Genomic DNA, 26,425 nt, shown 5'->3' on the forward strand with positions numbered 1-26,425 from the left:
TGATTTGGACCGTGATGGAACAATAAGCTACGAAGAATTCAAATCCATGCTCTCCAACAGACCTGAAGATGATTAAATTTTACACCTCCCAATATACTTAATTTACTATTTTTAATAACATATATATATTAATTTAATAAGATTAGTTATAGTTGTTAAGATTAGTTATTGTTGTTATTTTCTTCTTGGTCCATTTCGTCTAGACTTTGAAGAATCCCCAGAGCTTGAAATAGGTCTCCGTCGGCAGCCTCAAGTGCAGTCAAACACTTCTCGCGGTCAGTGATGCCCATCTCAGCGAGCTCCTCAATCTCCTTAGAATACTTGGTGGACGAGTTTTGAATGAGCTGAGAGGCCGTTTGGAAGCTGGCTGAACGAGTTCTACTAATGACTGAGGAAAGCAGCTCGTCACGGGAACCCTGAGGGGATCTGGGATAAGCAGAAATATTATCGTTAAAGTTAGTGAAGCCAAAAGGGTTAAATCCATTCAAGGGTGAAGATGAAGGGGCTGGGTTTGTTGGTCTTGGAGTCTCGGTTTTCCAGGGGTTTGGCATGGGTTCAGCCTTTATGGGTTCATTGGGTAGAGTCGTGTTAAGGTTTGAGTTCTGGTAATTTGATACCTTGGGCAAATCCTGTCCTATTACGGCGTTCCAAAGCGGCTGTTGAAGGTTATGATGCATCTGGCACAAAGCTCTGAAACCACCGGGAAGCGTTTCAATATTCCTCCAGGCAGTGTCAGCCTGCCGAGCAAGTTCCTTTGCAACATTAGGGTTAACGGCAGCACTAAACGCCTGGTCCATTATATCTGGATCTGAAGCCATCTCACAAAATAATCTTGTAGCCTCATCCTGCAAAGCTTGTTCCCTCTTCGAATGTGAAATCTGAGAACTATTCGATCCTGCTGACCCATTACGTGAACCATTTAAATATTGATTACCATTACCGGATTGTAATCCACTTGACTGTAACGTGTTAGATTGTAAGTTAGTACTTGAACTAGAACTTGTGTTGTTTGGATTTGTTAAATTCTTGTTGGAATTGTTTGAAATACTTGATTGGGTAGACTGAAGGTTGGTGGAATGGGTATTGTTGTTAGAATCAGTGTTAAGGGAAGGTTTTTGTTCTTGATCCAGGGCTAAATTATTATCCTTATGTTTATCCTTATCAGAAGATTGGGAAAGGTTGTTTTTGGATGAATTGGGAACTTCATCAGCCGAGCCTTCATTGGAGTTTGGGGTGTTTTCGCCGTCGTCCGTCATTAACCTGAGCTAAATTCGTGTTTTAACAATGTTAATTCACAAATGTACAGAGTGCGAGAATGTGTGAGTGAGTATTAAAGTTAATTCGGTCGGCACTGAAGTAACGGGGAAGTGTACTTGAAAAATATATTCTAAAACTACTGAAACAGTCGGAGTATTAAAATCTTCAAAACCTCTGGTAAAAAAATTATGACATAATTGGATAATTAATGTTTTTTGAATGACACTTGTTCCTGTTCCCACAATTTTCAATTCCCTATTACATTTATCACAAATTTGAGTTCATCTCCTCTTCCATACATTTTGATTTTTAAATTGATTAGATGTCAAATTTTGGAATATAAAAAAATTTTATGTTTATTCATCAGTTGTAACTTTTAAGCATGAATTATGAAATTTTAGTACAATAAAGTAGAAATATTTACTAGAATAAATTAATCAAATTTTAGTAAAATAAATTAGGATTCAGTAAATTCCGTTCCTAATCTTCCATTAGAAAGCTTAACTTTTTCTTCATATGTCATTTCACTTGTATCGTAAATTAGTGAGCATAAAGTGAGTTGTAGATTAATAAAAAAAGCGTTAATAGTATCACTTGATAAAATACTACCAATCCTAGTCTGAAACACCATATTAAGATTGAACTTACGTAATAGGTTACTAGCGTTGATATTAAGTATCCGATTATTGTGTGAACACCTACGACAAAGAGGGTTGCTAGTGATTTTACAGTCTCAGAACGGTCATATTCAGACTTTACTAAATACTCTTCTTTGTCCAGTAACTACACAATTATAAACCTAATATAAAATGTTTACATAAGTTCTATCAGTTTTTTTATCTCCATAGATGATTATGCAGGCGCAAATATTCGAAGCTCCTATTGACAAGGTGCCAAATTTAGGCACTAATCCTATTAACATTATTGGAAGCATTGTTGTAGAACACTTGGACAATCTTCCCTTAAAGTCTCTAAACAAAATTTTAGGAACATTGTATTAATTAACATTTGTTTAGTAAATTTAGTTATATAGTTATTACTTTGTGATTCTGATAAGTCCTCGAAATTTCCTGGTGTTAATTCCAAAATACCGCCTCTTATGTTTTGCTAGATCAATTAAATGTTTTTCAGCCTCCTCGGCTGGATTAATCCATTTCAAAAATTTCTTATCTAAGTTTGAAACACCAGATTCATCGCAGCCATCTTCCTCATCCCTATAAAAAATTTACATGTTTGTTATAACCTGTTTGGTCTCCAATATTCAGTCCAGGACTTCATGCCATATGATGCAGCCAACTCCATATCCTCGAGGTTTTCCACAAATACCCTCCTTAAAAATTCAGCAAAAGTTGACTCTAAAGTGTTGACTGAAGCAAATGGCCTGTTCTTAACAAATGTTCTGTATTTACCGAGCACTGTATATATAGAATCTTTCTCATTAGCTCCAATGGCTTCAAGAAATCTATCCCTTTCCTCATCTAAAACATTTATTATGCTTTGGCATTATGTTTTAATGTAAATGGTTAGTATAATATGATGGTTACCGGATAGTAAAGGGCCTTTTTTCTTCAGAATGTATGAGGTTCTTTGGCCAGTGGGAAGAGGAGGAACATACCATCCTATCACTTCATCTAAAAACCAATTCTTAATAGATTTGAAAAGGTGAACACGGCTTAAACTGTTCCTATTATAAGATATTTCAGAGCTGTATTTATCGGATTCTATAGGTCTAAGATCAATTTTGTTAAATGACAAAGAACTAAATTTATTTTGAGAATTTGAAATATTATATGGTACAAAAGAGTAAATCCTCTTATAATCTTTAAAACTAATGTAATTTCTGCGATTTAATGGAAAAGAAGGAAAAATTGAGTATTTGTGTAAAAAGTTGTGTGTTAGGGAAGGTTTGTTTAGAATGTCCAATAGGATTTGATTCGGACGGGAATGAGTTGTTATACATTTAGCAAAGTTAAATATATGGAATTTAGGATTAAAATTTGAAAAGGGAGTATAAAAAACATTAAAACATAATAATACATATATAATGAAAATTTTGTAAAAAAACAAGTTAAAAATATAAATATACATTAACTCATTAGAAAAGTATAGTATTTTTAGTTATATAATGAGTTTAAGATTTCATAACTACTTTACTTATGTAAATTACAATGCACCATCACCCAATCCATGCTTATAAAACAAATTATTATTATAATTGTACAGTATTTTTGTAATTATAATAAAAAATATCTTATATTGTAGTAAAGACGTCTAAAGTTATTTTTCGTATATTAACTCTTTGTTAATCTCGAAAAATTATTAATTAAATTCAGTATCAATTTTTATCATTTCTTAACCCTTAATATTTAATTAATTTTCAAACCCACAAAACTCGTTGATTTATTTTATTGACTAACTCAATTGGTTTCTTCACATTACTATGGCAAAACCGGAGCCCGATGTCGTCGTCCCAGAAGGGGATCCAGCAAAAGGGGCTAAACTCTTCAAGTCCAAATGCGCTCAATGCCATACAATAAATAAAGGTATTATTCTATAATAATATATAATGTAAAAATAATATAAAATAATTTTCCAGGAGGAAGTGTGAAACAAGGACCTAACCTATTCGGTTTTTATGGCCGTAAATCAGGATCTACCGACTACGCATATTCCGACGCAAATAAAAATTCTGGTAATAATAAAATTAGTCTAAAATATATAATTAGGCATCGTATGGTCCGATAAACATCTCTTTGTGTACCTGGTCAACCCCAAGCAGTATATTCCCGGAACAAAAATGGTTTTTGCCGGATTAAAGAAGGAACAAGATAGGGCGGATTTAATAGCATATCTGAAGGAAGCATCTTCCAAATAATTCTTTAATTATTTAAATGTAGTACACGACATCCATAAATATCCATTAAGATTCCTTCATATAATTTTATCTTCCATTTTTAAAACTATATAGATCTTGTAATCAGTCCAATAAGAGATTTTTTCCCACTTTTTGAACTTTTAAAAACCGTTAGTATTCATATGTACACAAATGTTGTTAACATATTTATTAAGGAATAATCTAATTTAATATTTATTAACAAACATCATATATAATAGTAGTACTAGTATATCAAGACTGTGTTATTAATATTAAAAAAATTTTGTAGTAAAGTAAATTTCATACTTCCTAATTTGTAACTAAACGCAGAATCTTATGTTTTAAATATATGTGTATTATAAAATTCATCTAGAAAAATAGATCTTAGAGCCTCAAATCCAATTAATTAGTAGATCTAAAAATAGCACCTAAAGTATCCAATTTAAACTAAATCTAGAAATTCATTACAAGGCTAGATAAGCTATTAGTATTTAAAAAATGATAGAATACGAGAATAATAGAATCTTTGTTTTTAAAGGCGTGATGCCTCACGTAAACACGAGCGATAAATACATAGTTTTGTTTTTTATCGTGGTCCTTTCACTGTTGAGGATTATATTCGCAGGATGCGACTCATGCTATACAATCAAGTACCCGTCAGTTTTCAGAAGTTTAATCACAAAATATGAACTTTCACCCAAGAAAAGAGTGGCTAAGATGTCAGAATCAATATGGTAATTCATAAAATAATAATTATACCTTATAATATACTAATAAGTTGAGTAGGTACTTCATATGGCACACTTCATCATGTTTATATACACTTAAACTATTGATAAAAGATTACGGAAACTCAAAAAATCCAGGATGGATTAACTACTTTTTGAAGGATTTGAAAGGGATTTGGTTTGTGATTATAAAGTAATAATGAATTTAGGTTCTTTGCAGAGGATATATATCAGGTTAAAAGTAAAACACCATCATGGCCTGAGCTGGAAATAAACATGGAAACAAGAATACTTTTACTAATGTGTACTGGATTTTGGATCTCATGCCTCATTTTCATAAGATGGGAAACCAGAAGATCGGACACCAGCATAATGACCTTTCACCACATCACAACGACAACTCTACTCATCTTGTCATACATTTACAACTTCCACAGAATCTCAATCGTAATGTAAACAACATTTAATTTGATTTAGATAATCATATTCCTACACGACATCCCGGACGTTTTCCTCTATTTAACCAAAACTTACTCTTATTTTACGAGGAAAAATGAAATCTTACTTTCCCTTTTCTTTGTAACATATGGACTCTCACACTTTATTGCGAGATTTGTATTACTTTTGAGATATATTGCATATCCCTTGCTGATTAATTTCGACAACTTCGAATACTCTGGTGGTACAATAAGGTACCTGTGGGACTTTCCCGGTGGCATCATATGCCCTATATCGATCATAATTCTGACGGTAAGTAAACACGAATAAACAATTATTCAGATTATGAACGCTTACTGGTTGAAGCTGATTTTGGGTCTGTTCAAGAAATTCCTTCTTGACAAGGAAGAGCTCCGTTAGTTTATCATTTAATTATTCCATTTTAGGTGACAGTAGAGAGGAAGATGAGGACTAACAACTTTCTGACTCAGGTTTCAATTTCTTGAAACTGTATCCGTAGGGTATTAGTAACTTTAACTTTAGCTTGTTTTTACAGTTTAATTCATTGATTGAGGTGAAATTGTCATTCAGTTCACTCGTTTTGTAAAATAAATTCAACTTCTCCAATGTTAATTCTTCTCTATACATAATTTTTTAATACAATGTATATCATATATAGTGTATAGTATATAGTAGTGTATATACTATAAGTATAATATATACTCTATAGTATACTCTATAGTATACTCTATAGTAAATAATGTTTACCCCTTTTTATTTGAGAAATTGCATACGGAAAGTATTTTCTTCTTTATTTCTAGTATGGTTTCTTGGTCTATAGTGTCGAATTTGATTTTGTTTTTGAGCAGAAGCGAGAATATCGGTGTGTATTTTATACCGAAACAATTTATTCCTAAAGAAATTAAAAATTGAAAAAATACCCTTTAATACTGTCACTGTAACCTTGACGTCAACTTTTGGGTACAAACAAAGTGAAAGCTCAGAAAGTGACGAAACATTGTATTGATCTAGGGTTTTACAATTCTCTAGAACCGTAGTTCCCAGATATAATAACAGTGACTCAGAACCATTTTCAATATTAATGGAATTGTTTTTGGCTGACTTTTCTTCGCATGATTTTTTCACATTCTCCTTAATTTTGGGAACAATCAAATCAATGATTTTTGAAATCTTTTCATTTTCCTCAACTTCGAGAATTATCCTATTCCCGACCGTAGAGGTAACGTAATCATAAATCAGTAGTTTAACCATCTTAATTATAATTAATAAGATTGGATGCAACACTTTGTGTCACTTTCAGACTCAAATCAACTTTACATGCATACTATATATATATAATTAAGATTAAGAAATTATTATATATTAAGATTAAGAAATTATAAGTCTGTTTGTTTCCTCTTGTATCTTTTACAAATGTCGATTTTGACTTCAGTCAAAGATGAGACTGTCTCGTTTGGACAGTGCCTCAAACAGCTATTTTCCAACAAATTCTGATTATATAGATTAAAACGTTGACACTTACGCTCATACAATCGCAATCAGTCATACAATTCTTAACCAAATCGTCTAATGATTTGAAACCACAGCCCAGAAGGCAATTGTAATCTGAAAAAATCTTTATTGTTCATATTCTCACCATCTTCTTCTCCTTCTTCTGTGGGTTCTTCTGACCCCTTTTCCTTGAACTCGGTGGTCAAATCAACTCCGAGTGATTTGTAAAAAGAAGTTTCCTCAGGTGCTAAACACAATAAAAATTTGTTTAAATACGAGCTGCAAGTTTCTGGTGGCCCCAATCTAGTACGTCCAAAAATGATTGTTTTGTGAATTTGTATATATCGTTTATATCATGGGTTTTCCCCAGTTGATAGATAGAAACTGAAAGATCATTTAAGGGTAAAATCTCACCTCCAATTAGGATTGAGCAAAGTAATCTACATGCCATCATTGTTAGGTTATCTTTTCGGTATGTAAAGGAGTATAGTGGCTTGAATGAGTCTACAACTCCAAGATCTTCGTCGAAGAGGTTCGGGAAAAGCCAGAAATCGTATCCGCAGAACCACATGATCAGGAAAAGGATTAATCTTAGGATTATTGACGCCATCTAAGTCAGGTTGAAAAACTAAGTTAATTACCAGAAATGTTAGTAGTACAACTGATATATACCACATTGAGAGCTTTAAATACAGTGGCCACGCTTGGAACATACACATTGCCTAGAAATATTATTTAGTGTTAAACTCACGATGATTCCGAAAATTATTCCACATAATTTCAAATAATTCCACTTTTGGCTCCCTTCGTATGAGATGATATAGAATCCTACAGTATCAAATCTTTGTTTTTGTGTTCTGATTAATCTTTTTGGCCACATTGGTCTCTTGTCTACATCAAGCTTGAAAATCTACTTAAACAAACATGATCCTGTTTCAGACTTTTCTAGTGTTCCTTCAAGCTAAAAATTCTTGTTTTATTATCACAACTTACTGGTTGATACTGTGCGCGATACATGAATCCATTTTCAATAAGGTTATCCACAAAATTTGATACATCTTGGTTATCTTCCAATTTCGAGTTTTGAAAAAAGCTCGGACACTATTAAACTTTAGGAATCTTAATGAATACCTTATTATATACAAGTTCTTTGTTATTCATTAGCCATTTTAATATCTCATCACCTCTCGTGAATTGAACTGCTCTTTTCCCGACCTAAATTAAGTCAGTTAGATGATTAATATCCTTAATGAATGTTTAAAATTTATCTTTATACCTCTGCTGCTGATTTAACTTTGACTCCTCCCTTAAGCATTACATCCATGAGAGATGAGAGTTCGTTGTTAGTTTTATAGTCCTTCTATAAAACATATAAGTTAAAGGAATAAATATGATTATTTAATCGATTAAATTACGTTCTTTTTAGACATATTAACGAATCAATGAATACAAGTGCTGATAATGACTATCAAAGATCACATAATTATCAAATTTATATAAAACATTAACGATTATCAATTGAGAATATTTGTTATTATGAATTAAAATATGAATTAAATTAAGAATTTTTTTTCTATCAACCTCACTATTGGAAATGGATATAATTTGTAATTTAATTTTCCAAAATTAAAATTACCCATTTTTCATCCATTATTTTAAAATAAAATGTATTTGTATTTTATTTGTATAATATCTAAATCTATCAAGCCGTTTCCATCGCATTGTAATTTTAACACATTTAAATATGAAAATCCCCAGGGATATTGTTTTCCAAGTAGTTCGAGGTTTTAGAGGCAGAACTAAAGGCTGTCTAAAACTTGCTTCAGTTCGTGCCGCCAAAGCTTTAAACTACTCCTTCCACTCCAGGAGAAAACGACACAGCCAAATCCGGGTATGGAATTTTATTAATTATTTACTCTAGGCTCATTGGATTTCCACTATAAACCGCGCATCTAGAGAATGGTGGGTAATATACTCAAGATTTATCGGATCCTTAAGCAGAGTTAACTGCTCATTATCCAAAAAGTCGCTGTTCATCCTAGCACTGAACGAGCCAGTTAGTTTCAAATGTCTGGTTGACGAATCAAAATATTTACTTAACGAAGTAGTAGAGAAAAGAAGAGATATATCTAACATATAGAATAATTTAGATGTGGATAAGAGAATATATATAAGATTAAACCATTATAAATCAAATGGATTTTACAAAGTAAAAATTACTCTTTTTTCGAGTATACTTCATTTAGTTAAAGCGGATTTAATTGAATTTATTTATTCAAGCTCTTCCTCCTAACGCTTTCTTCAATTATGTTAGAGATTGACTCATTTAGGGATATATCCTCCCTATCACAAATACGAATAAGAAAACCGTTGTGCATAACCCATACGGAAGTGCATAAAACAAGCGCGTTGGCATCATGTGCAGTTACGAAAGTAGTGCAATGACAGAAATGATCCTTCAGAAGTTCGTAAATCGGAATACCAATTTCTTTGTCAAGTGACTCCTCCTGGCCATCATTTTCAGAACAGTTTTCAGATGGTGGCTCGTCAACGAGTATAATTCTATAAAACTTCTTGTATAAAACTAGCCTCGCAAAGGACAGGGTCCTCAGTTGGCTGCTGGATAAAATCATACCACTATCAGCATAGTAGTTTTTAAGGTCATTGGCAGTCAAAGACCTCCTGTAGGTACTGGGTCGTTTTTTACTCACAACCTGTTCTTTATTTTTAACACTAGTTTTAGTAAGATTGAATGATTCCTTGATAATAACAGTGTCAAGCTTTAAGTTTCCTGGTAGGCGATTAACAAACTCAAGAAGACCACAATTGTCCAGAGCTTCATTAATTTCATCATCACTAAACAGTTTCCTTGGATCCAAGAACCTTCTGATGGTCCAACCTTTGAAAACAAATGGTAGTTGGGGTAGAACACCGATAATCTGACCCAAAACATGCTTGGGAATGTCTTTTAAATCAACGCCATCCAACAATACTTGACCTGTTCTGTTGGATGCACTGTTCTGAATGACAGACAGTAGAGTAGTTTTACCTGATCCAGTTCTCCCAATGATACCAATGATGTCCGAAGCTGAAGCAGAGGCGTTTATGTCTTTCAAAATGTGGTTAGGAATCCTGGAATTGGGCTCAGAAGCATCAACAAACAACTTTCTAATTTCCAAACCCGAATGATTAATTGGAAGGAACTTTGAAATATCCAACACAACTATTTTGGGAGGATGTAAAATAATGTCAAGTGAAGGACAACAAGACTTATTGCGCTTATATTCCTTAATCCTTCTCTTGAAAATAGAAAATTTAAACTCGTTGTTGAGCTTCATGTCGACAGAATCCTTAGAATACTTAATAATGAAATCTTCCTTCCTAAGATTACGCTTCTTTTCAAACCTACACTTTGTATTTAAAGGCACAAAACTCTCAAACCGTTTCATTGAACACATTAAAACCTCAAGCCTTCCAAAGGACATCATAAAGTTGGTAAAAGCGTAACTGACAATCATACTAATTGAAATCGCCAAGCCGTAAATACCAACTTGGAGTTTGACCTCGAAGAACCTGAACCTTATTAAAGGTATTAACAAAACAAGGTTTATTAACGAAAACAACCCTTTGGATATTATCGAAGACCTGGTCAGAACTGATTTATTCAGAAACAAACAACGCATATAGTAGTCGGTGTGCTCTATGATATCGTCCATAAACTTCCACTCTTTCTTGAAACACCTGTGAGCCTCGGAGCCTGAAATAGCGTTCTCGCAAACCGAGTTGATATGAGCTGTAGACTCTAGAGATGAGAGCTGAAGGTTCTTGGAAGCGTTAACATAACGTATAAAAATGAACCTGATTATGACAAAAACGACAAACACAATAACGGGAGTAGACAGCGGAATCAAGTAGCACAATGTTAAAACGTGGATAAAGGACTCAACCAGTGAGACGAGTGCTGTTGACATGGCATATCCGATACTTTCATCAATTTGAAAAATGTCCGATGACAAGTATGTTATCAGCTGGCTGATTTTCCTTTTTATCTTAACAACTGAGGAGCTGTTTGTAAATATTGAATTAATGCAATACTCGTGGATTTTCCTAGATGATTTCACGCAAGAAATCACCAAAAAGATGTTCCCAGCAAAGCATACTACAATCACACAAATTGTGAATAGACTTATTGCCTTCAGTGACTTATCGCTATGTGTCTGAATATCTACAAATCTATTCATCATTTCGTACGGTGAACCTTTAAATTCAACTCGTTCCCTAATATAGTCTGCCAACTCTGATGCGAATATGAACTTTATATTATCCATGATTGTGGCTGCAAGGGTCAGAGTAAGGAAAAATACAAAGAACGCACCTGCCGCTGAAAAGTAAATCATATAGGGTTTAAATCCAGTGGTTGAAGTCGAATTGATAGTTGACTCAGTTCTGTTATAGCTGGTTATTGTTAAGTTATGCCTATTCCCACTATCATAGTTTTCTTCACACGCCTTTTCAATCAAGTGTCTGAATGAGAAAAGTGTAGGGTCAGACTCAGAGTCTATTGGCGATTTAGTAGTCTTAGTTATATTGGATGCCGACTTGTCAAATGAATCATTTACAATTTCAGCATATGACATAAGGTCGTGGTACAGTGTCATGGTGAGATTATAAATATTGTATATTGGGATATTCGGAAACGCTTTTAGCCCCGAAGTTCTAATACATTTATCAATTTCCAACAATGACGATGACATTATAACAGACAGGTCGTCTTTAACAAGCAAACCGTTCCTCAGGTTGAACAAGTTGTTGAATACAGTTCTAGATACATAGGGATCTAGCCCATGGAATGGTGAATCCAAACACATTAGGAAGGTGCACTGGTTTCTACTATACTGCTTGTTAACCTTACTGAATACGAGATAGGCGTATATAGCTCTCGCCATTTCCATCCTAACCCTCTGACCTCCACTTAGACAATAGGCGTAATTAGATACTACTCTTAAATCGCCTTTATCCCATGATGATATGTCAGTCTCCAGTTCAACTGCTTTTAGAACATCATTATATAAGACCTCATCAAACCTATGCCCGAAGGTTATATTTGATCTAATGGTTCCTTGTTGAAGCCATATATCTTGTGACGCATAGAATATAGGCATTGATGTGTGAAGAGGAACCACAGCCATTGAGCCCTCAATCAGTGTCATTTCACCAAGAACTGATTTGATGAAATTAGATTTACCACAACCCTGAGGTCCAGTAATTATTGCGATTTCACCCCTCTTAAGCTGAAAGTTAATGTTTTTTAGATAGGGTTGGAATTTTAAACTCTCAAGATCCTTCCTATTATGTACCCATGTGAATGACGCATCCTTATATAATACTACGACATCCTTGTCAAGCTCACCAGCGGAATTGACCAAGTCAGTTGACATTTCGGTCGAGCCGGTGAATTTATTATCACAAATGTAAAAGTTGGGAGAACAGTTAACTATAAACTCCCCAATTCTACTCAGTGAAATGATCGAAGTGAACATCTGCTTCACCCCGTATGGAAATAGCGATATTGAGAAAATAATCTTTAACAATATATAAAGCATGGTCAAAATACCCACAGCGTTAATTTCCGACATGTCATTTGTTTTTTTTAAATCATCAACAAAATCGTTGAGTATAAACAAAAACATCATTGCCACAGATAACGTGAAAAATATCTTGTTAGCAAATGACAAAAACAATCTTAAAACAATTAAACTCAGTTCTGCATTTCTGGTCTCAGTTATAATATTATGTGCGATCGACTCCATTGACATTTTAACAATAATGAAGAAGGAACAAATTATGTCCCTGCACTGGGTGATTCTATAGTCCTTGAAGGAGTAAATGTATTTCAAAATGATGGTGTTAATAACCTCTAGGATCAAAGTCGAAGAAATGAAGACAACAACCGCCATTGATAAAAGAAAAATTCTCAAAGATATGTAAAATTTAATTAGAAGAAAGCCGTAAATACAATTTGTCAAAAATTGAATTATGGAAATTAGTGAGTCGAAGAAGAGCGAAATATAATAAGAATCAATAAATTCATATGAAAACATCCTAGGAGTGATATCACTGTTTTGAAAACGCCTGGCGGGACAGTACAATGGGTTTTCGGAGCATTTGGAATCTGGCGAACAACTATGTAACACGCTATTACAGACATTTAAAACGTTGGCTCCTTTGACATTGTTAAAGAAACTTCTCCTGTAACACAGGCCGTGTTGAAATACAGTGATTGAAACACAATAGTGTACAATGTGAACAAGTCTATACATGTAAAACAATAGATGGTCGAAACAAAAACCATCTATAAACTGCATTGATGTTATTGCAAGAACAAACAGTGAACATTTTGTAAAATCAAACTTTTCTTTAATTAACTTTCTCAAGTAAATATTAACAACAATTGCGATACTCATGCTAAACACGTTTATAGCCATAATACCAAATAGGCCGAAGAACGTTCTTTTGAAGAAGGTTAGGAATAAAGCTCGTAGAAGGATGGACTTGTACGGTCTTGAATTCTTTTTCTTCTTCTTTGATTTCTTAGATTCCAGCCTTACAATTCCATCACTTACACGTTTGGAGAATATGGGCTGCCAATAGAGGATTTGATCTTTAACTGGCAGCGGGTGTAATTTATATGGCTTAACATAATCCAAGGATACGAACCTACACCACTTGCCGACCCAATTAAACAACAGAAATATGAATATATTACTGCTATCATAGTATTTGAATTTGTTATTATCTTTTTCTCTATTAAAGTATGACTTATGGTACAACCGGCTTTCCCAGAAGAGGTGGTCACGCACGCTCGCGGGCTGTCCTTGCTTATGCTCACCGAATGAGGAATATTCATCATCATCAACTGTACATATTTCAAACGAAGAATCGAAAGATACCGATTGCATCTTTGGCCATGATAATAATATTTAATAAAATGGAATTTCAACTCCCCATTGATGCACATAAAAATATAAACAACGAATTTAATTTATATAATTTGAGCCCTCGATATAATAATATTTTTAGAGTTGTTGATCTTCTATCGTTACACATTTACGTTATTCTTCCTTTTACTGATTGCAGAATTCTGCTACACATTAACCTTATATTTCCTACCATTACAATTATTCTCACCATTAACTTCAAATTCTTCTTATCTAATTATTATATATACTTTACATATATAAATACTATTCTTTAAACCTAAAATTATTCTATTTTCTATTCATTTATTATATCTTTAATGTATATCAATGATGAAATTTATTAGCCATTGCTGTTGGCCATACTGCGTCGAATATACCGGATCCCATCCGAACTCCGAAGTCAAGCGGCGCTAGGCCCGGATAGTACTGGGGTGGGGGACCGCCCGGGAACACCTTTGGGTGCCGACAGCCTATTTTATTATAACAAAAATATAATAAAATAAAATATTAATTTAAATTTATTTTTATAAAAATATAAACTGATCAATGTGTAATGTGTATTATTTATTTTTACTACATTTACTTTGTTACAAAACTGCATTGATGTTATTTACAATTCTAATATTTACTGATCATTTCTTCAATAATATTTGATATTGAATCATTTTTTGATAAATCTGAGGCATTATAACTCTTTATTAGACGACCGTTATGCATTACCCAGACTGATGTACAAGATTTAAGAACATTGGCATAGTGTGCAGTGACAAAACAAGTACAATGTTTGAAATATTTGTCAAGTAGCTCGTAAATTGGAATTCCGATATCATTGGTGTTGTTTTCATCATCTTCGTTTGAAATGTTATCAGAAGGAGGCTCATCAATGACTATCATCCTATACAAATCCTTGTATAGTACAAGCTTTGCAAACCAGAGGGTTCTGAGCTGACTTATTGATAACATAATATCTTCTGGTTGAATTCCACCCATTGTTAGGGACTTATCATAATGAGAATGCTCGTTGTAATCAATTGTTTTTTTACTAGGTGAATCATCTGGTTTGAGTTTTTTAAAATTGAAAGATTCCTTGATAATAACAGTGTCAAGCTTTAAGTTGCCTGGTAGGCGGTTAACAAACTCAAGGAGACCACATTTATCCAGGGCGTCATTAATTTCATCATCACTAAACAGTTTCCTTGGATCCAAAAATCTTCTGATAGTCCAACCCTTGAAAACAAATGGAAGCTGAGGTAGAACACCAATAATGTGCCTAATAACACTCTTGGGAATGTCTTTTAAATCAATGCCATCCAGCAATACTTGACCAGTTCTATGCCTTGCGGTATTTTGTAGAACTGATAATAAGGTTGTTTTACCAGCTCCAGTTCTGCCAATGATTCCGATAATATCTGACTTAGTCGGTGATGCATTTATGTTATTTAGGATAAGGCCTTCCTTATTCATCTGAGATGTTGTGTATACACAAATATCCTTCAAGACCACACCACGATGTTCAGGTGGCAGATATTTGCAAATATCAACAATGTTAATCTTTGGCCTGAAGAAGAGCATCTTTAGAATATTTGGGTTTGTATCTTTGAACTCATGCTTCCTCCTTCTCAATAACTTTTTTCTATCCATCTGCAAATTTGGTTTGCTAGAATTAACAACTAAATCCTCTTCGTGAATATTGTGGAACTTGTCAAACACACACTTGGTTCCAGGCGGAACGAATAGCTGAAACCTTTGAACTGAACACAAAAACACCTGCAAATCTGCAAAACAGAATGAAAAGTTGCTAAAAGATTTAATTGCACTCATGCTGAGTGATAAACCTAATCCAAAATAACCAACAACCATTTCATATTTTGTAAATTTATCAAATATTATCATCATTGCCAGGAACAATGCTGTTGTGATTGAGAATATCCAATTAAACAACACTGAAACCCATGTTGAAATGGACCTTATCAAGAATCGACATCTAGCTTTATAATCTACATTCTCGAAAACATCGTTTACTAGTTCCCACTCCTTCTTAAAGCTTCTATAAATTGATGAGGACAAAATGGCATTTTCGCAGTCTGTATTAATATGCGCCATTGTTTCTAACCTTGCTACTTGGATATTCGTGGAGGACAAGACATATTTTGACACTGTCAGTTCAAAAACTATCAATATTGACACAGTTAATAGTGGAATTGACAGTGGCATGGTATAAAATAGTATTCCTATTGACACGAATGTCTGAATTAAGGACATTAGTGCTGTTGATATGGATCCTGCTACATACTCATCAATAAAGTAGATATCCGCTGAGAGGTATGTTATAACTTGGTGAATTTGCTTTTTGATCTTAATAACTGTTGAGCTGTTTTTAAAAACTGAGCTCACGCAATACTCGTGGATCCTTCTTGACGCAATTATACTTGAAATTGCGAATAGCACACTCGAGACAAACGATGTGACGATGATTAAACACACTGTTATGACAATGATTTTTAGGGTGGAGTTTGATCTGGATTTGATTTCCTCTATATCTACTGGGAATCCTTCATTAAACTGCTTTGACTTTTTATTAATGAAGTCTGATAGATTTGTAGAAATCAAAAACTTGACATTATCCATAAGGCTTGAGGTAATGACGACAATAATAAAAATTGAAAGTGTTAATTTGGCTGCACTCAGATAAATTGAATATGGGTTGAATTTGTGTCCTTCGTAGTCGTTTTTAACAATTTCATTAAACGACTGCTTGTATTTGAATCTTGTAATTGCTGCCCGTCCAATCTTACTGTTTGAATCTGAATAGCACAATGTCATCATATCTTCTGTGAAAAAGCTAATCTGGTATGGACTAGATACTGTAGAAACGTTTAAAATCTCTTTGTTTGTTTTAGTCTCACTAAAAACATCCTGCAAGTAACAACAAAACGACACGAATTTACTATCAATTTCGTATATAGGGATATTGGGGAACTTGTTTAAGTCTGAGGTTCTGATACATTTGTCAAGAACCAACAGTGATGATGACATGATAACAGCTAAATCATCTTTAATAAGTAATCCAGTCTTCAGATTAAACAAATTGTTGAATACATTTCTTGATACGAATGGATCTAAACCATGAAATTGTGAATCAAGGCACATCAGGAAGGCACATTGACCTCTGTTATATTCCCTGTTAACCTTACTGAATACGAGATAGGCGTAGATGGCTCTAGCCATCTCCATTCTAACTCTCTGACCACAACTAAGTGAATGAGCCTTGTCTGAAACAACTCTCAAATCACCTTTCTCCCATGATGATATATCAGTGTCCAGTTCAACTCCCTTGATGACTGAGTTATAAATATCCTTATCAAACCTATGCCCAAATGTTATATTTGATCTAATGGTTCCCTGTTGCAGCCATATATCTTGTGAAGCATAAAATATAGGCATTGATGTATGAAGGGGCACTACAGCCATTGAACCTTCAATCAGTGTCATCTCACCTAGTACTGACTTTATGAAGTTTGATTTACCACAACCTTGAGGTCCCGTAATTATTGCGATTTCACCCCTCTTAAGCTGAAAGTCTACATTCTTCAAATGAACCTCATCATTCCTATTAGCCAAGTCATTCCTATTATGTACCCATGTGAATGACGCATCCTTATATAATACTACGACATCCTTGTCAATCTCCTTAGTCACATGGATGACATTAGTTGACATTTCAGTCGGGCCGGTGAATTTATTATCACAAATGTAAAAATTAGGTGACGAATTATTCAAAAAATCACTAATCCTTTTATACGATGCATAACACAAGGCGAATGACTTAAGAAAATGTGGGAACATAAACATTGAATTTATAATCCTAAAAAGAATGTAAAATGTAGACAGAAATCCCTCAGTATCAATTTCAGTTACAACGCTTGCTTCTTTAACAGTTTTTACAAAATACCTTATCAAAATATAGAAAGATATGTTATTGCACAGAACTACAAATGATTTATTAAGAAACGTCAAAAACAATCTTATTAAAATAAATGTGAGCTCGACATTCCTACGATCAGTGATAATGTTGGTTGAAATGTCATCGTAGAGCAATTTTTGTATTATACCCAATTCTGCCACAATTTCAACGAACTCTCCAATCCTATAGTCCTTTATTTGATAGTAGAACTTCAACAAAAATGCGTTAATTATTTCAACGCCAACCATTAAAAGTACAATAGTCAACCCTGTTGAATATAATATCCACAGGTTAATTTTGATTTGCAATGAAATTAAAACCAGCCCATATATGAAGTTTGACAAGAAATTAAAAACAAATACTATAGATTCAGAGAAATAAGCTACATGGAACGAATCATACATCAAAAACGAGAACATCCTGGCATTCATATCCTTATTTTGGAAACGCCTGGCAGGACAGTATAATGGGTTCTCTGAACATTTGGAATCTGGTGAACAACTATGTAACACGCTATTACAAACATTTAAAACGTTGTATCCCTCCACATTGTTGAAGAAATTTCTTCTGTAACACAGGCCGTTTTGAAACACTGTAATCAAAACACAGTATTCCCATACAATTCTCCATCTAATTAAATAGTAATTAAAAAACTCGGTCAAAAGCCCATCAGCAATTTGAACAGAAGTAATTATTAATAGAGTCAAATATATTTCTAAATGAGTGAGTGTTTTTTTATTAAAATTTTTCAATAGATATTTTACTAGGATTGCGATATTCATACTCAGTATGTTTGTTGTCACAACTGACAGAAGCACAACCAATGTTCTTTTCCAAAATGTTAGGAACAGTGCGCGTAGTAAAACAGATTTTACTGGTTTTACATATTTTCTACCGTTCGGACCAATATATCCATGGGATTCAAGCATTACAATCCCATCACTAACATGTTTGGAGAAGATTGGTTGCCAATAGAGTATTTGATCATTAATCGGCAATGGATGTAGTTTATAAGGCTCGATATATGACTTGGATAATGAGTATGCCCAGTTAGTAACCCAGTTAAAAAACAAAAACTTAAAAATCCCAGATGAGTCATAGTAATTATATCCAAATTTGTTAATTCTATCAAAATATGCTGGTTCGTATATATAGCTTTGCCACAATAACTGGTTTGAATATTCATTTTCTATATTCCTCTTATCCTCATTTAATCTCGACATCTCCACATCTTCCATACATACTCCATATCATCAATTTGTAATGTATTCATTTATATAAAAACTAATGTTACAAATATGAAAAATAATGTAAAAAACTGGAATCCAATCCCCCACAGTTAAAATACATTGTATATTCGACCTTCGATTATACACAAAAAAGTTTTTCCTAGATTAATATTTTTAGAGTTGTTGATCTTCTATCGTTACACATTTACGTTATTCTTCCTTTTACTGATTGCAGAATTCTGCTACACATTAACCTTATATTTCCTACCATTAACATTATTCTCACCAATCTAGTCAAATTCTTCTTATCTAATTATTATATATATTTTACATATCAAATTATATTCATTAACCCTTAATAAATATGATTTTCTATTCATTTATTATATCTTTAATGTATATCAATGATGAAATTTATTAGCCATTGCTGTTGGCCATACTGCGTCGAATATACCGGATCCCATCCGAACTCCGAAGTCAAGCGGCGCTAGGCCCGGATAGTACTGGGGTGGGGGACCGCCCGGGAACACCTTTGGGTGCCGACAGCCTATTTTATTATAACCAAAATTTAATAAAATAATATATTAATTTAAATTTATATTTTTATATTATGTATAAATCTGAGGATATTATTTTCCCTCCTTCTTTTATCAGATCTGTCATCGACAAAACTGCTGAGTTCGTTGCAAAGAATGGAGAACAGTTCGTATCCAAACTTCGCCTCGATCAATCTAACGCTTCTCTAAATGATAATATTAAATTTACATTTTTGGACCCTGGAAATGCCTATCATTTATATTACAAACTAAAATTATCCGAACTTCAGGGAAATAAAGGTATTAAATAAAATTCCACCTAATTTTTTAATTTTATTTAGTTCCCGATCTTAATCCTTCAATTCCACAAGCAATCTTGGATAAAAGAGAAAAATTAGAATTGAAAACTAAACATAAAGAAAGACTACTGGCACTATCGGATTTTAGGCATTCATCAGAATCTCTACAGAAGCCAGAAGATGACGTATTCTCATTTACAATGCCATTTATATCAGCACTCGACTTGTTAGTAAAAAATATATAATAAAACTCAATTTCATTATTTAAAAATAATTTTTAGTGAAGTTATAAAGAACACAGCATTGTTTGTTGCTAGAAATGGGCACAAATTCCTTGTCGACCTAAATAAAAGAGAAAAAAACAACCCACAATACGATTTTCTGAACCCATCACACTACCTATTCACATTTTTTAGTAACCTAACAGACTCGTACACAAAATGCTTGCTGCCGCCAAGATCACAAATAGATAAACTGAACCAAATAAGTAAAAACAAACTATTTTATCTACAACTGTGCCAAAAAAGAGCTGATTGGGATGCAAATGAAGCAGAAAAACTTGAATCGGAACAAATGAAAAGACAAGAGGAAAAGTTGGAGATGATGTCACTGGATTGGTATTCGTTTTTTATCGCGGAAACAATAAAATTCAATGAGGTATGAAATTGGCTAATTTTAATGTTTTTTCAGAATGATGATGATTTGCCACCACCTATTGACTTTTCAGACCCAGAAGCATTATTAAGATTTTCATATAATTCACTTTTTGGCACAAAAACTGATGTACCAGTTCAAGAAGTAGGTTTCACACTAAATTAAATATATTTAGACTAACCTGGTAAAGGATCTTGAGGAAATTGAAAATAAAATTGATATTTCGGAGCAGCTGGTTAATTCACAAGTATTGTCGGAAACTGAAGAAAATCAGACAAAGACAGAGCCGGATGACTCAACACAACCATCAAAGTTTTCAGACCCTCCTTCAAATGTGCCTCCAAGAGAAAATACCCTGATTGTTCAGGTTAGACTAAAATAACCCATTCGATTGTAGGAAGGAGATGAAACTATCAAGGTTAAGAAGTCGTATTCCAGGAGAAGGAAACAGTCTGGAACAATTATGCAAAAATGTCCCATAACAGGACAACTTGTACCGTCATCAGAGATGTCTGAACACTTGAGAATCGTGCTTCTGGATCCCAAATGGAAGTATTTTTGATTTCTGGCAATGATTTTTTAGAGAACAGAAGGACAAATTCATGCAGAAGGCCATGGCGGAATCCGCTCTGGCGCCAGAAGAGGGTTTGTTAAACAATTTGTAAATATTTTAGACGTTGGAAGCAATCTGCTAAAGTTCGTATCTAGCAGACCGGATTTATTTGGTTCCGCAGACGAGGAGGTAATTAAAATAAAAAGATAATTATTTAGGTCAATGACCACAAGGAATCAAACCACTATTCTAAAGGTAACATGAAATACGTAGCATGTGATATAGACACGAAGCGTAAGAAATTATAAATCAAATGTGTTATAAATACTTGTACTCGACTACATTACTTTGTTATTTACACTTTGTTCAATTATATTTGAAATTGATTCATTGGCTGAAATTTCCTCAACCTTGACCGTCCTTATGATCGACCCACTGTGTATTACCCACACAGAAGTACACATTCTCAAAACGTTCGCCTCATGAGCTGCGATAAATGTACAACAATGATTAAAGTATTTTTGGATTAATTCATAAATTGGAACTCCGAGATCATGATTAAAACGATCTTGGAGTGCGCAGTTGTCAGATGGGGGTTCATCTATTAATATCATCCTGTAAAATGTTCGATACAGAACAAGGTTTGCAAAGGCCAGAGTTCTTAATTGGCTACTAGATAATAACATATCGGACTCGTCGTAATAATATTTGAGCGAATCCATTGTTAGTCGCGTTTCCGACTTGAATGACAGGGAGGTATTAGTTTTTCTTGTAGAAGACTCTTCTTCTTTAGATTCCACGAGGATATCTTCTGCGATGATCACAGAATCGAGTCTTTTGCCACCCTGAAGGTTATTAACGAAGTCAAGAAGACCGCAGTCGTCCAAAGCCTCATTGATCTCATCATCACTGAACAGCTTCCTGGGATCCAAGAACCTTCGGATGGTCCAACCCTTGAAAACAAATGGAAGTTGGGGAAGAACACCAATAATCTGTCTCAGGGCACTTCTTGGAATTTCTTTTAAATCAATGCCATCCAGCAATACTTGGCCTGTTCTGTTCCTTATCGTATTTTGTAGAACAGATAACAGCGTCGTCTTACCAGCTCCAGTTCTACCAATTAAACCAATGATGTCAGAACGTTGAGCTGCGGCATCGATGTTGAGGATACGGCCCTCGATGTTCATCTGAGGTGTTGTATACACACAAACGTCCTTCAGAACTACACCGGTATGCTCTGGAGGAAGATACTTCATAATGTCTATAATGTTAATTTTTGGTCTAAAACCAAGCTTCAATAGTACATTCTTATTATTACACTTGAACTCGTTTACTCTCCTCTTCAGCACTCTCTTCTTTTCGGCAACGACGTCGGTACATGATGAATTGACAACTAAATCCTCTTCATGAATATTTATCTTCTTTTCAAACACACACTTGGTTCCTGGCGGAATGAACAGTTGAAACCTTCTGACTGAGCACATATAAATCTCTAGTCTTGCCATGCTTGTTGCAAACGTGTTGAATGTTTTAATGGCGTTCATGCTAAGCGACAATGCTAGTCCGAAATACCCGATTTTCATTTTATATTTTGAGAAATTATCGAACAATATTGGAATGATGAGTGTTGCAAATGTTGTTAAGGAAAACGACCAATTGGAGAGTATTGAGGTCCATGATATCAGGGACTTATTCAGAAATCTACACCTCATATAGTAGTCTGTATGTTCAATTAGATTATGCATGAATTCCCACTCTCTTTTAAAGCTTCTGCAGATTGGTGAGCCTGATATTGCATTTTCGCATACTGTATTAATATGTCCCATTGATTCCAAGGATCCCATCTGAAGGTATTTGGATGACCTCACGTAATGGTTAATGAAAAGCATGTAAATTAAGTACAGGGCGACCGAAATGATTGGAATTGATATTGGAACCAGGTAGAAAAGCGTTGCTAGATGAATGAACAATTCTATTAGGGTGATGAATGATGAGGAGACGACATAGCCGAGTCCTTCGTCAATTTGGAATATGTCTGAAGAAAGATATGTTACAACTTGGGACGTGAACTTTTTGATCTTGATAACTGTAGAGCTGTTTTTGAAAACGGATCTGATACAGTATTCGTGGATTTTACGAGAGGAGTATATACAGGACAGTGACAGAAATACGGACGACGTTAGTGACAGGATAATTATGGAACAGATGAAAATAAGGAAAAAATGCAATAAAGAGTTACTGCTCGATTTGATTGCTTCTAAATCTGGTGCAGTTCCTTCATGGTATTCTGTTGCACATTTGGTTATGTAGTCTGAAAGGTTTGTTGCCAGGATGAACTTAACGTTATCCATAACACTTGACACAAGTGTTAGAACTATGAAAAATAGAAATGTGAGTCCTGCTGCTTTAAAATACAATAAATACGGATTGAATTTATCTCCGGCGTAGTCATTTTTTACAATTGCGTTAAATGAATGTTCATACAACAACTTTGTAACTGCTGGTCTGCCTATCCTCGTGTTAGACCCTGAAAAACAAAACTTTAACATGTCCTTGCTGAAGAAGTTCATATGGTTTGGGCTGGTTATTGATGTAAAGTAGTTAAAGTTGTCCGAGGGTAATTTTTCAGAGTAAACATCCTGCAAGTAACAGTTGAATTCAAAAGCATTTTTGTTTACATCGTATATAGGGATATTGGGGAACTTGTTTAAGTCTGAGGTTCTGATACATTTATCAAGAACCAACAGTGATGATGACATGATAACAGCTAAATCATCCTTAATAAGTAAACCAGTCTTCAGATTAAACAAGTTGTTGAATACATTTCTTGATACGAATGGATCTAACCCATGGAATGGTGAATCAAGACACATAAGGAAGGCACATTGACCTCTGTTATATTCCCTGTTAACTTTACTAAATACAAGATATGCATAGATGGCTCTGGCCATTTCCATCCTAACTCTCTGGCCTCCACTTAGACAATAGGCGTAATTAGAGACTACCCTAAGGTCACCTTTCTCCCAGGATGATATATCTGTCTCGAGTTCAACAGCTTTTAGAACATCTTTATAAATTTTTTCATCGAATTTATGCCCAAACGTTATGTTTGATCTAATGGTTCCCTGTTGCAACCATATATCTTGGGACGCATAAAATATAGGCATAGATGTGTGGAGAGGAACCACTGCCATTGAACCTTCAATCAGTGTCATCTCACCTAGTACTGACTTTATGAAGTTGGATTTACCACAACCCTGATTACCACTTATTATTGCTATTTCACCCCTTTTGAGCTGAAAGTTTATGTTTTGTAGATATGCTTGATATTTTAAACTGTCAAGGTCCTTCCTATTATGTACCCAACTGAATGAGGCATCTTTATATAGCACAACAACATCCTTATCAAGTTCACTAGTTACATTTGGCACTTCATAAACCATTTCAGTTGGTCCAGTGAATTTATTATCACGAATGTAAAAATTTGGTGATGAGTTATTAATGAACTTGCTAACTCTGTGATACGAAGTATATGCCGTTACGAACCTTTTAATTGAATGAGGGATTATGTTTAATGAATCTATAATCTTAAAAAATATGTAAAATGTAGACAGAAATCCCTCAGTATCAATGTCCGTGACAATCTCAACACCGTTTATTGTTTTTACAAAATACCTTATCAGGATATAAAAAGACAAACTATTACATATTACATATAACGACTTATTTAAAAATGTCAGGAAAACCCTAATAACAATTAGAGTGAGTTCTCTATTCCTACATTCTGTGATGACGTTGATTGCGATATCATCGTAGAGTATTTTATTAATGATGGGGAGTGCAGATATTATTTCGATTGACTTTGCAATTCTATAGTCCTTGATTTTATAAATAGCATCCAAAACAAATGTGTTCATGATTTCTACAACGACCATTAGAAATATAAAGAGCACTCCAACTCCGAACAATACCCACATATTAACTTTCATTTGGAATGATATTAAAATTACTCCGTATATGAAGTTTGAAAAAAAATTAAAAGTATACACAATAGATTCACAGAAGAGCGAAATATAATAAGAATCAATAAATTCAAATGAAAACATCCTAGGGGTGATTTCCTTATTTTGGAAACGGCTACTAGAGCAAAAGTGTGGATTCTCGGAGCATTTGGAATCTGGATCGCAACTATGTAAAACGCTATTACAAACATTAAGTGCATTGGTTCCGTTGACATTATTAAAGAAGCATCTTCTGTAACACAGGCCGTGTTGAAACACCGTGATTGAAATTGAGTATTGTATGATATGAACAAGTCTATACATATAATAAGTCAAGTTTTCAATACACAATCCATCGACAATCTGCAAGAACAGAATTGTGGATAGTAGAAAAAGTATCTTGAGTAGGTTAAATGATTTCCTGTTCAATAGTTTTAGGACGTATTTTACTAGGATTGCGATATTCATACTCAGTATGTTTGTTGTCACAACTGACAGAAGCACAACCAATGTTCTTTTCCAAAATGTTAGGAACAGTGCGCGTAGTAAAACAGATTTTACTGGTTTTACATATTTTCTACCGTTCGGGCCAATATATCCATGGGATTCAAGCATTACAATCCCATCACTAACATGTTTGGAGAAGATTGGTTGCCAATAGAGTATTTGATCATTAATCGGCAATGGGTGTAGTTTATATGGCTCGATATATGACTTGGATAACGAGTATGCCCAGTTAGTAACCCAGTTAAAAAACAAAAACTTAAAAATCCCAGATGAGTCATAGTATTTGAAACTCTTATTTATCTCTCTATCGAAGTACGATTTGTTATATTTCTGACTCTCCCAGTAATACCCAAATTTTTCGTAGACTTGATTATTATAGTATTCAGTATCAGGGGTAGGCGATTTCGAGTCATATGAAAAGTTGTTGCTTATTTCATATTTACATATCATTATATAATTTATATTATCTTATTCTTTATACCCCATGAGCCATGGATACAATAAAGGGAATATGATTTATTATTTTTAAAATCGAGCTTTTCCTAGATTAATATTTTTAGAGTTGTTGATCTTCTATCGTTACACATTTACGTTATTCTTCCTTTTACTGATTGCAGAATTCTGCTACACATTAACCTTATATTTCCTACCATTACCATTATTCTCACCAATAACTTCTAATTCTTCTTATCTAATTATTATATATACTTTACATATAGTATTATATTCATTAACCCTAAAAATTTTCTATTTTAGATTATTTTATTATATCATGAATGTATATCAATGATGAAATTTATTTACCATTGCTGTTGGCCATACTGCGTCGAATATACCGGATCCCATCCGAACTCCGAAGTCAAGCGGCGCTAGGCCCGGATAGTACTGGGGT

At 34.0% G+C, this 26,425-nt stretch overlaps 11 protein-coding genes across 11 annotated transcripts, besides 52 other annotated features; 4 read left to right on the forward strand and 7 right to left on the reverse strand.

The window, feature by feature from the left end:
• Positions 1–161: 161 nt before the first annotated feature.
• On the reverse strand, positions 162–1,256 carry TA12960 (uncharacterized protein; the record flags this gene model as incomplete). The annotated part of the gene is made up of 1 exon (XM_947226.1): positions 162–1,256. The coding sequence occupies one exon, from the start codon at positions 1,254–1,256 to the stop codon at positions 162–164; it is 1,095 nt and encodes a 364-aa protein (XP_952319.1).
• Positions 1,257–1,714: 458 nt separating this feature from the next.
• On the reverse strand, positions 1,715–3,345 carry TA12955 (uncharacterized protein; the record flags this gene model as incomplete). The annotated part of the gene is made up of 6 exons (XM_947227.1): positions 1,715–1,876; positions 1,918–2,040; positions 2,075–2,228; positions 2,298–2,471; positions 2,531–2,735; positions 2,802–3,345. The coding sequence occupies 6 exons, from the start codon at positions 3,343–3,345 to the stop codon at positions 1,715–1,717; spliced, it is 1,362 nt and encodes a 453-aa protein (XP_952320.1).
• Positions 1,859–1,876: a sequence feature (3 probable transmembrane helices predicted for TA12955 by TMHMM2.0 at aa 7-29, 329-351 and 384-406).
• Positions 1,918–1,968: a sequence feature (3 probable transmembrane helices predicted for TA12955 by TMHMM2.0 at aa 7-29, 329-351 and 384-406).
• Positions 2,099–2,167: a sequence feature (3 probable transmembrane helices predicted for TA12955 by TMHMM2.0 at aa 7-29, 329-351 and 384-406).
• Positions 3,259–3,327: a sequence feature (3 probable transmembrane helices predicted for TA12955 by TMHMM2.0 at aa 7-29, 329-351 and 384-406).
• A 352-nt stretch (positions 3,346–3,697) lies between the features above and the next one.
• On the forward strand, positions 3,698–4,132 carry TA12950 (cytochrome C, putative; the record flags this gene model as incomplete). Its single annotated transcript, XM_947228.1, has 3 exons — positions 3,698–3,800; positions 3,854–3,949; positions 3,984–4,132. The coding sequence occupies 3 exons, from the start codon at positions 3,698–3,700 to the stop codon at positions 4,130–4,132; spliced, it is 348 nt and encodes a 115-aa protein (XP_952321.1).
• Positions 4,133–4,630: 498 nt separating this feature from the next.
• On the forward strand, positions 4,631–5,718 carry TA12945 (uncharacterized protein; the record flags this gene model as incomplete). Its single annotated transcript, XM_947229.1, has 5 exons — positions 4,631–4,866; positions 4,919–5,038; positions 5,070–5,307; positions 5,338–5,610; positions 5,641–5,718. The coding sequence occupies 5 exons, from the start codon at positions 4,631–4,633 to the stop codon at positions 5,716–5,718; spliced, it is 945 nt and encodes a 314-aa protein (XP_952322.1).
• Positions 4,703–4,756: a sequence feature (5 probable transmembrane helices predicted for TA12945 by TMHMM2.0 at aa 25-42, 142-164, 184-206, 226-248 and 269-291).
• Positions 5,137–5,205: a sequence feature (5 probable transmembrane helices predicted for TA12945 by TMHMM2.0 at aa 25-42, 142-164, 184-206, 226-248 and 269-291).
• Positions 5,263–5,307: a sequence feature (5 probable transmembrane helices predicted for TA12945 by TMHMM2.0 at aa 25-42, 142-164, 184-206, 226-248 and 269-291).
• Positions 5,338–5,361: a sequence feature (5 probable transmembrane helices predicted for TA12945 by TMHMM2.0 at aa 25-42, 142-164, 184-206, 226-248 and 269-291).
• Positions 5,419–5,487: a sequence feature (5 probable transmembrane helices predicted for TA12945 by TMHMM2.0 at aa 25-42, 142-164, 184-206, 226-248 and 269-291).
• Positions 5,548–5,610: a sequence feature (5 probable transmembrane helices predicted for TA12945 by TMHMM2.0 at aa 25-42, 142-164, 184-206, 226-248 and 269-291).
• Positions 5,641–5,646: a sequence feature (5 probable transmembrane helices predicted for TA12945 by TMHMM2.0 at aa 25-42, 142-164, 184-206, 226-248 and 269-291).
• A 51-nt stretch (positions 5,719–5,769) lies between the features above and the next one.
• On the reverse strand, positions 5,770–6,570 carry TA12940 (uncharacterized protein; the record flags this gene model as incomplete). Its single annotated transcript, XM_947230.1, has 3 exons — positions 5,770–5,938; positions 6,067–6,211; positions 6,240–6,570. 3 exons carry the CDS (start codon positions 6,568–6,570, stop codon positions 5,770–5,772), a joined length of 645 nt encoding a protein of 214 aa, XP_952323.1.
• Positions 6,571–6,695: 125 nt separating this feature from the next.
• Positions 6,696–8,240, reverse strand: TA12935 (translocation protein (SEC62 homologue), putative; the record flags this gene model as incomplete). Its single annotated transcript, XM_947231.1, has 12 exons — positions 6,696–6,809; positions 6,842–6,924; positions 6,956–7,057; positions 7,087–7,194; positions 7,225–7,420; positions 7,483–7,532; positions 7,558–7,701; positions 7,735–7,771; positions 7,804–7,911; positions 7,942–8,025; positions 8,087–8,170; positions 8,226–8,240. 12 exons carry the CDS (start codon positions 8,238–8,240, stop codon positions 6,696–6,698), a joined length of 1,125 nt encoding a protein of 374 aa, XP_952324.1.
• Positions 7,175–7,194: a sequence feature (2 probable transmembrane helices predicted for TA12935 by TMHMM2.0 at aa 177-199 and 224-246).
• Positions 7,225–7,273: a sequence feature (2 probable transmembrane helices predicted for TA12935 by TMHMM2.0 at aa 177-199 and 224-246).
• Positions 7,346–7,414: a sequence feature (2 probable transmembrane helices predicted for TA12935 by TMHMM2.0 at aa 177-199 and 224-246).
• A 314-nt stretch (positions 8,241–8,554) lies between the features above and the next one.
• On the forward strand, positions 8,555–8,950 carry TA12930 (ribosomal protein L20, putative; the record flags this gene model as incomplete). Its single annotated transcript, XM_947232.1, has 2 exons — positions 8,555–8,701; positions 8,732–8,950. 2 exons carry the CDS (start codon positions 8,555–8,557, stop codon positions 8,948–8,950), a joined length of 366 nt encoding a protein of 121 aa, XP_952325.1.
• Positions 8,951–9,077: 127 nt separating this feature from the next.
• On the reverse strand, positions 9,078–13,769 carry TA12925 ((subtelomeric) ABC-transporter family member, putative; the record flags this gene model as incomplete). Its single annotated transcript, XM_947233.1, has 1 exon — positions 9,078–13,769. The coding sequence occupies one exon, from the start codon at positions 13,767–13,769 to the stop codon at positions 9,078–9,080; it is 4,692 nt and encodes a 1,563-aa protein (XP_952326.1).
• Positions 10,293–10,361: a sequence feature (12 probable transmembrane helices predicted for TA12925 by TMHMM2.0 at aa 154-176, 189-207, 212-234, 296-318, 333-355, 407-429, 449-471, 856-878, 923-945, 1016-1038, 1108-1130 and 1137-1159).
• Positions 10,380–10,448: a sequence feature (12 probable transmembrane helices predicted for TA12925 by TMHMM2.0 at aa 154-176, 189-207, 212-234, 296-318, 333-355, 407-429, 449-471, 856-878, 923-945, 1016-1038, 1108-1130 and 1137-1159).
• Positions 10,656–10,724: a sequence feature (12 probable transmembrane helices predicted for TA12925 by TMHMM2.0 at aa 154-176, 189-207, 212-234, 296-318, 333-355, 407-429, 449-471, 856-878, 923-945, 1016-1038, 1108-1130 and 1137-1159).
• Positions 10,935–11,003: a sequence feature (12 probable transmembrane helices predicted for TA12925 by TMHMM2.0 at aa 154-176, 189-207, 212-234, 296-318, 333-355, 407-429, 449-471, 856-878, 923-945, 1016-1038, 1108-1130 and 1137-1159).
• Positions 11,136–11,204: a sequence feature (12 probable transmembrane helices predicted for TA12925 by TMHMM2.0 at aa 154-176, 189-207, 212-234, 296-318, 333-355, 407-429, 449-471, 856-878, 923-945, 1016-1038, 1108-1130 and 1137-1159).
• Positions 12,357–12,425: a sequence feature (12 probable transmembrane helices predicted for TA12925 by TMHMM2.0 at aa 154-176, 189-207, 212-234, 296-318, 333-355, 407-429, 449-471, 856-878, 923-945, 1016-1038, 1108-1130 and 1137-1159).
• Positions 12,483–12,551: a sequence feature (12 probable transmembrane helices predicted for TA12925 by TMHMM2.0 at aa 154-176, 189-207, 212-234, 296-318, 333-355, 407-429, 449-471, 856-878, 923-945, 1016-1038, 1108-1130 and 1137-1159).
• Positions 12,705–12,773: a sequence feature (12 probable transmembrane helices predicted for TA12925 by TMHMM2.0 at aa 154-176, 189-207, 212-234, 296-318, 333-355, 407-429, 449-471, 856-878, 923-945, 1016-1038, 1108-1130 and 1137-1159).
• Positions 12,816–12,884: a sequence feature (12 probable transmembrane helices predicted for TA12925 by TMHMM2.0 at aa 154-176, 189-207, 212-234, 296-318, 333-355, 407-429, 449-471, 856-878, 923-945, 1016-1038, 1108-1130 and 1137-1159).
• Positions 13,068–13,136: a sequence feature (12 probable transmembrane helices predicted for TA12925 by TMHMM2.0 at aa 154-176, 189-207, 212-234, 296-318, 333-355, 407-429, 449-471, 856-878, 923-945, 1016-1038, 1108-1130 and 1137-1159).
• Positions 13,149–13,205: a sequence feature (12 probable transmembrane helices predicted for TA12925 by TMHMM2.0 at aa 154-176, 189-207, 212-234, 296-318, 333-355, 407-429, 449-471, 856-878, 923-945, 1016-1038, 1108-1130 and 1137-1159).
• Positions 13,242–13,310: a sequence feature (12 probable transmembrane helices predicted for TA12925 by TMHMM2.0 at aa 154-176, 189-207, 212-234, 296-318, 333-355, 407-429, 449-471, 856-878, 923-945, 1016-1038, 1108-1130 and 1137-1159).
• Positions 13,770–14,139: 370 nt separating the features above from the next.
• Positions 14,140–14,261: a sequence feature (5S_rRNA; Rfam:RF00001).
• Positions 14,262–14,408: 147 nt separating this feature from the next.
• On the reverse strand, positions 14,409–18,992 carry TA12920 ((subtelomeric) ABC-transporter protein family member, putative; the record flags this gene model as incomplete). The annotated part of the gene is made up of 1 exon (XM_947234.1): positions 14,409–18,992. One exon carries the CDS (start codon positions 18,990–18,992, stop codon positions 14,409–14,411), a length of 4,584 nt encoding a protein of 1,527 aa, XP_952327.1.
• Positions 15,675–15,743: a sequence feature (11 probable transmembrane helices predicted for TA12920 by TMHMM2.0 at aa 139-161, 176-198, 283-305, 320-342, 394-416, 436-458, 837-859, 902-924, 972-994, 999-1021 and 1084-1106).
• Positions 15,930–15,998: a sequence feature (11 probable transmembrane helices predicted for TA12920 by TMHMM2.0 at aa 139-161, 176-198, 283-305, 320-342, 394-416, 436-458, 837-859, 902-924, 972-994, 999-1021 and 1084-1106).
• Positions 16,011–16,079: a sequence feature (11 probable transmembrane helices predicted for TA12920 by TMHMM2.0 at aa 139-161, 176-198, 283-305, 320-342, 394-416, 436-458, 837-859, 902-924, 972-994, 999-1021 and 1084-1106).
• Positions 16,221–16,289: a sequence feature (11 probable transmembrane helices predicted for TA12920 by TMHMM2.0 at aa 139-161, 176-198, 283-305, 320-342, 394-416, 436-458, 837-859, 902-924, 972-994, 999-1021 and 1084-1106).
• Positions 16,416–16,484: a sequence feature (11 probable transmembrane helices predicted for TA12920 by TMHMM2.0 at aa 139-161, 176-198, 283-305, 320-342, 394-416, 436-458, 837-859, 902-924, 972-994, 999-1021 and 1084-1106).
• Positions 17,619–17,687: a sequence feature (11 probable transmembrane helices predicted for TA12920 by TMHMM2.0 at aa 139-161, 176-198, 283-305, 320-342, 394-416, 436-458, 837-859, 902-924, 972-994, 999-1021 and 1084-1106).
• Positions 17,745–17,813: a sequence feature (11 probable transmembrane helices predicted for TA12920 by TMHMM2.0 at aa 139-161, 176-198, 283-305, 320-342, 394-416, 436-458, 837-859, 902-924, 972-994, 999-1021 and 1084-1106).
• Positions 17,967–18,035: a sequence feature (11 probable transmembrane helices predicted for TA12920 by TMHMM2.0 at aa 139-161, 176-198, 283-305, 320-342, 394-416, 436-458, 837-859, 902-924, 972-994, 999-1021 and 1084-1106).
• Positions 18,078–18,146: a sequence feature (11 probable transmembrane helices predicted for TA12920 by TMHMM2.0 at aa 139-161, 176-198, 283-305, 320-342, 394-416, 436-458, 837-859, 902-924, 972-994, 999-1021 and 1084-1106).
• Positions 18,399–18,467: a sequence feature (11 probable transmembrane helices predicted for TA12920 by TMHMM2.0 at aa 139-161, 176-198, 283-305, 320-342, 394-416, 436-458, 837-859, 902-924, 972-994, 999-1021 and 1084-1106).
• Positions 18,510–18,578: a sequence feature (11 probable transmembrane helices predicted for TA12920 by TMHMM2.0 at aa 139-161, 176-198, 283-305, 320-342, 394-416, 436-458, 837-859, 902-924, 972-994, 999-1021 and 1084-1106).
• Positions 18,993–19,409: 417 nt separating the features above from the next.
• Positions 19,410–19,531: a sequence feature (5S_rRNA; Rfam:RF00001).
• Positions 19,532–19,593: 62 nt separating this feature from the next.
• Positions 19,594–21,333, forward strand: TA12905 (splicing factor 3 subunit 1, putative; the record flags this gene model as incomplete). The annotated part of the gene is made up of 9 exons (XM_947235.1): positions 19,594–19,819; positions 19,861–20,044; positions 20,100–20,475; positions 20,509–20,616; positions 20,648–20,839; positions 20,870–21,024; positions 21,056–21,117; positions 21,147–21,214; positions 21,244–21,333. The coding sequence occupies 9 exons, from the start codon at positions 19,594–19,596 to the stop codon at positions 21,331–21,333; spliced, it is 1,461 nt and encodes a 486-aa protein (XP_952328.1).
• Positions 21,334–21,363: 30 nt separating this feature from the next.
• Positions 21,364–25,983, reverse strand: TA12900 ((subtelomeric) ABC-transporter protein family member, putative; the record flags this gene model as incomplete). Its single annotated transcript, XM_947236.1, has 1 exon — positions 21,364–25,983. One exon carries the CDS (start codon positions 25,981–25,983, stop codon positions 21,364–21,366), a length of 4,620 nt encoding a protein of 1,539 aa, XP_952329.1.
• Positions 22,642–22,710: a sequence feature (12 probable transmembrane helices predicted for TA12900 by TMHMM2.0 at aa 152-174, 181-200, 210-232, 294-316, 331-353, 405-427, 447-469, 847-869, 910-932, 982-1004, 1009-1031 and 1092-1114).
• Positions 22,891–22,959: a sequence feature (12 probable transmembrane helices predicted for TA12900 by TMHMM2.0 at aa 152-174, 181-200, 210-232, 294-316, 331-353, 405-427, 447-469, 847-869, 910-932, 982-1004, 1009-1031 and 1092-1114).
• Positions 22,972–23,040: a sequence feature (12 probable transmembrane helices predicted for TA12900 by TMHMM2.0 at aa 152-174, 181-200, 210-232, 294-316, 331-353, 405-427, 447-469, 847-869, 910-932, 982-1004, 1009-1031 and 1092-1114).
• Positions 23,188–23,256: a sequence feature (12 probable transmembrane helices predicted for TA12900 by TMHMM2.0 at aa 152-174, 181-200, 210-232, 294-316, 331-353, 405-427, 447-469, 847-869, 910-932, 982-1004, 1009-1031 and 1092-1114).
• Positions 23,377–23,445: a sequence feature (12 probable transmembrane helices predicted for TA12900 by TMHMM2.0 at aa 152-174, 181-200, 210-232, 294-316, 331-353, 405-427, 447-469, 847-869, 910-932, 982-1004, 1009-1031 and 1092-1114).
• Positions 24,577–24,645: a sequence feature (12 probable transmembrane helices predicted for TA12900 by TMHMM2.0 at aa 152-174, 181-200, 210-232, 294-316, 331-353, 405-427, 447-469, 847-869, 910-932, 982-1004, 1009-1031 and 1092-1114).
• Positions 24,703–24,771: a sequence feature (12 probable transmembrane helices predicted for TA12900 by TMHMM2.0 at aa 152-174, 181-200, 210-232, 294-316, 331-353, 405-427, 447-469, 847-869, 910-932, 982-1004, 1009-1031 and 1092-1114).
• Positions 24,925–24,993: a sequence feature (12 probable transmembrane helices predicted for TA12900 by TMHMM2.0 at aa 152-174, 181-200, 210-232, 294-316, 331-353, 405-427, 447-469, 847-869, 910-932, 982-1004, 1009-1031 and 1092-1114).
• Positions 25,036–25,104: a sequence feature (12 probable transmembrane helices predicted for TA12900 by TMHMM2.0 at aa 152-174, 181-200, 210-232, 294-316, 331-353, 405-427, 447-469, 847-869, 910-932, 982-1004, 1009-1031 and 1092-1114).
• Positions 25,288–25,356: a sequence feature (12 probable transmembrane helices predicted for TA12900 by TMHMM2.0 at aa 152-174, 181-200, 210-232, 294-316, 331-353, 405-427, 447-469, 847-869, 910-932, 982-1004, 1009-1031 and 1092-1114).
• Positions 25,384–25,443: a sequence feature (12 probable transmembrane helices predicted for TA12900 by TMHMM2.0 at aa 152-174, 181-200, 210-232, 294-316, 331-353, 405-427, 447-469, 847-869, 910-932, 982-1004, 1009-1031 and 1092-1114).
• Positions 25,462–25,530: a sequence feature (12 probable transmembrane helices predicted for TA12900 by TMHMM2.0 at aa 152-174, 181-200, 210-232, 294-316, 331-353, 405-427, 447-469, 847-869, 910-932, 982-1004, 1009-1031 and 1092-1114).
• Positions 25,984–26,341: 358 nt separating the features above from the next.
• Positions 26,342–26,425: part of a sequence feature (5S_rRNA; Rfam:RF00001) that runs on past the window's edge.

The sequence above is a fragment of the Theileria annulata genome, chromosome 2, assembly GCF_000003225.4.
Source record: "Theileria annulata chromosome 2, complete sequence, *** SEQUENCING IN PROGRESS ***".
Lineage (NCBI taxonomy): Eukaryota > Apicomplexa > Aconoidasida > Piroplasmida > Theileriidae > Theileria > Theileria annulata.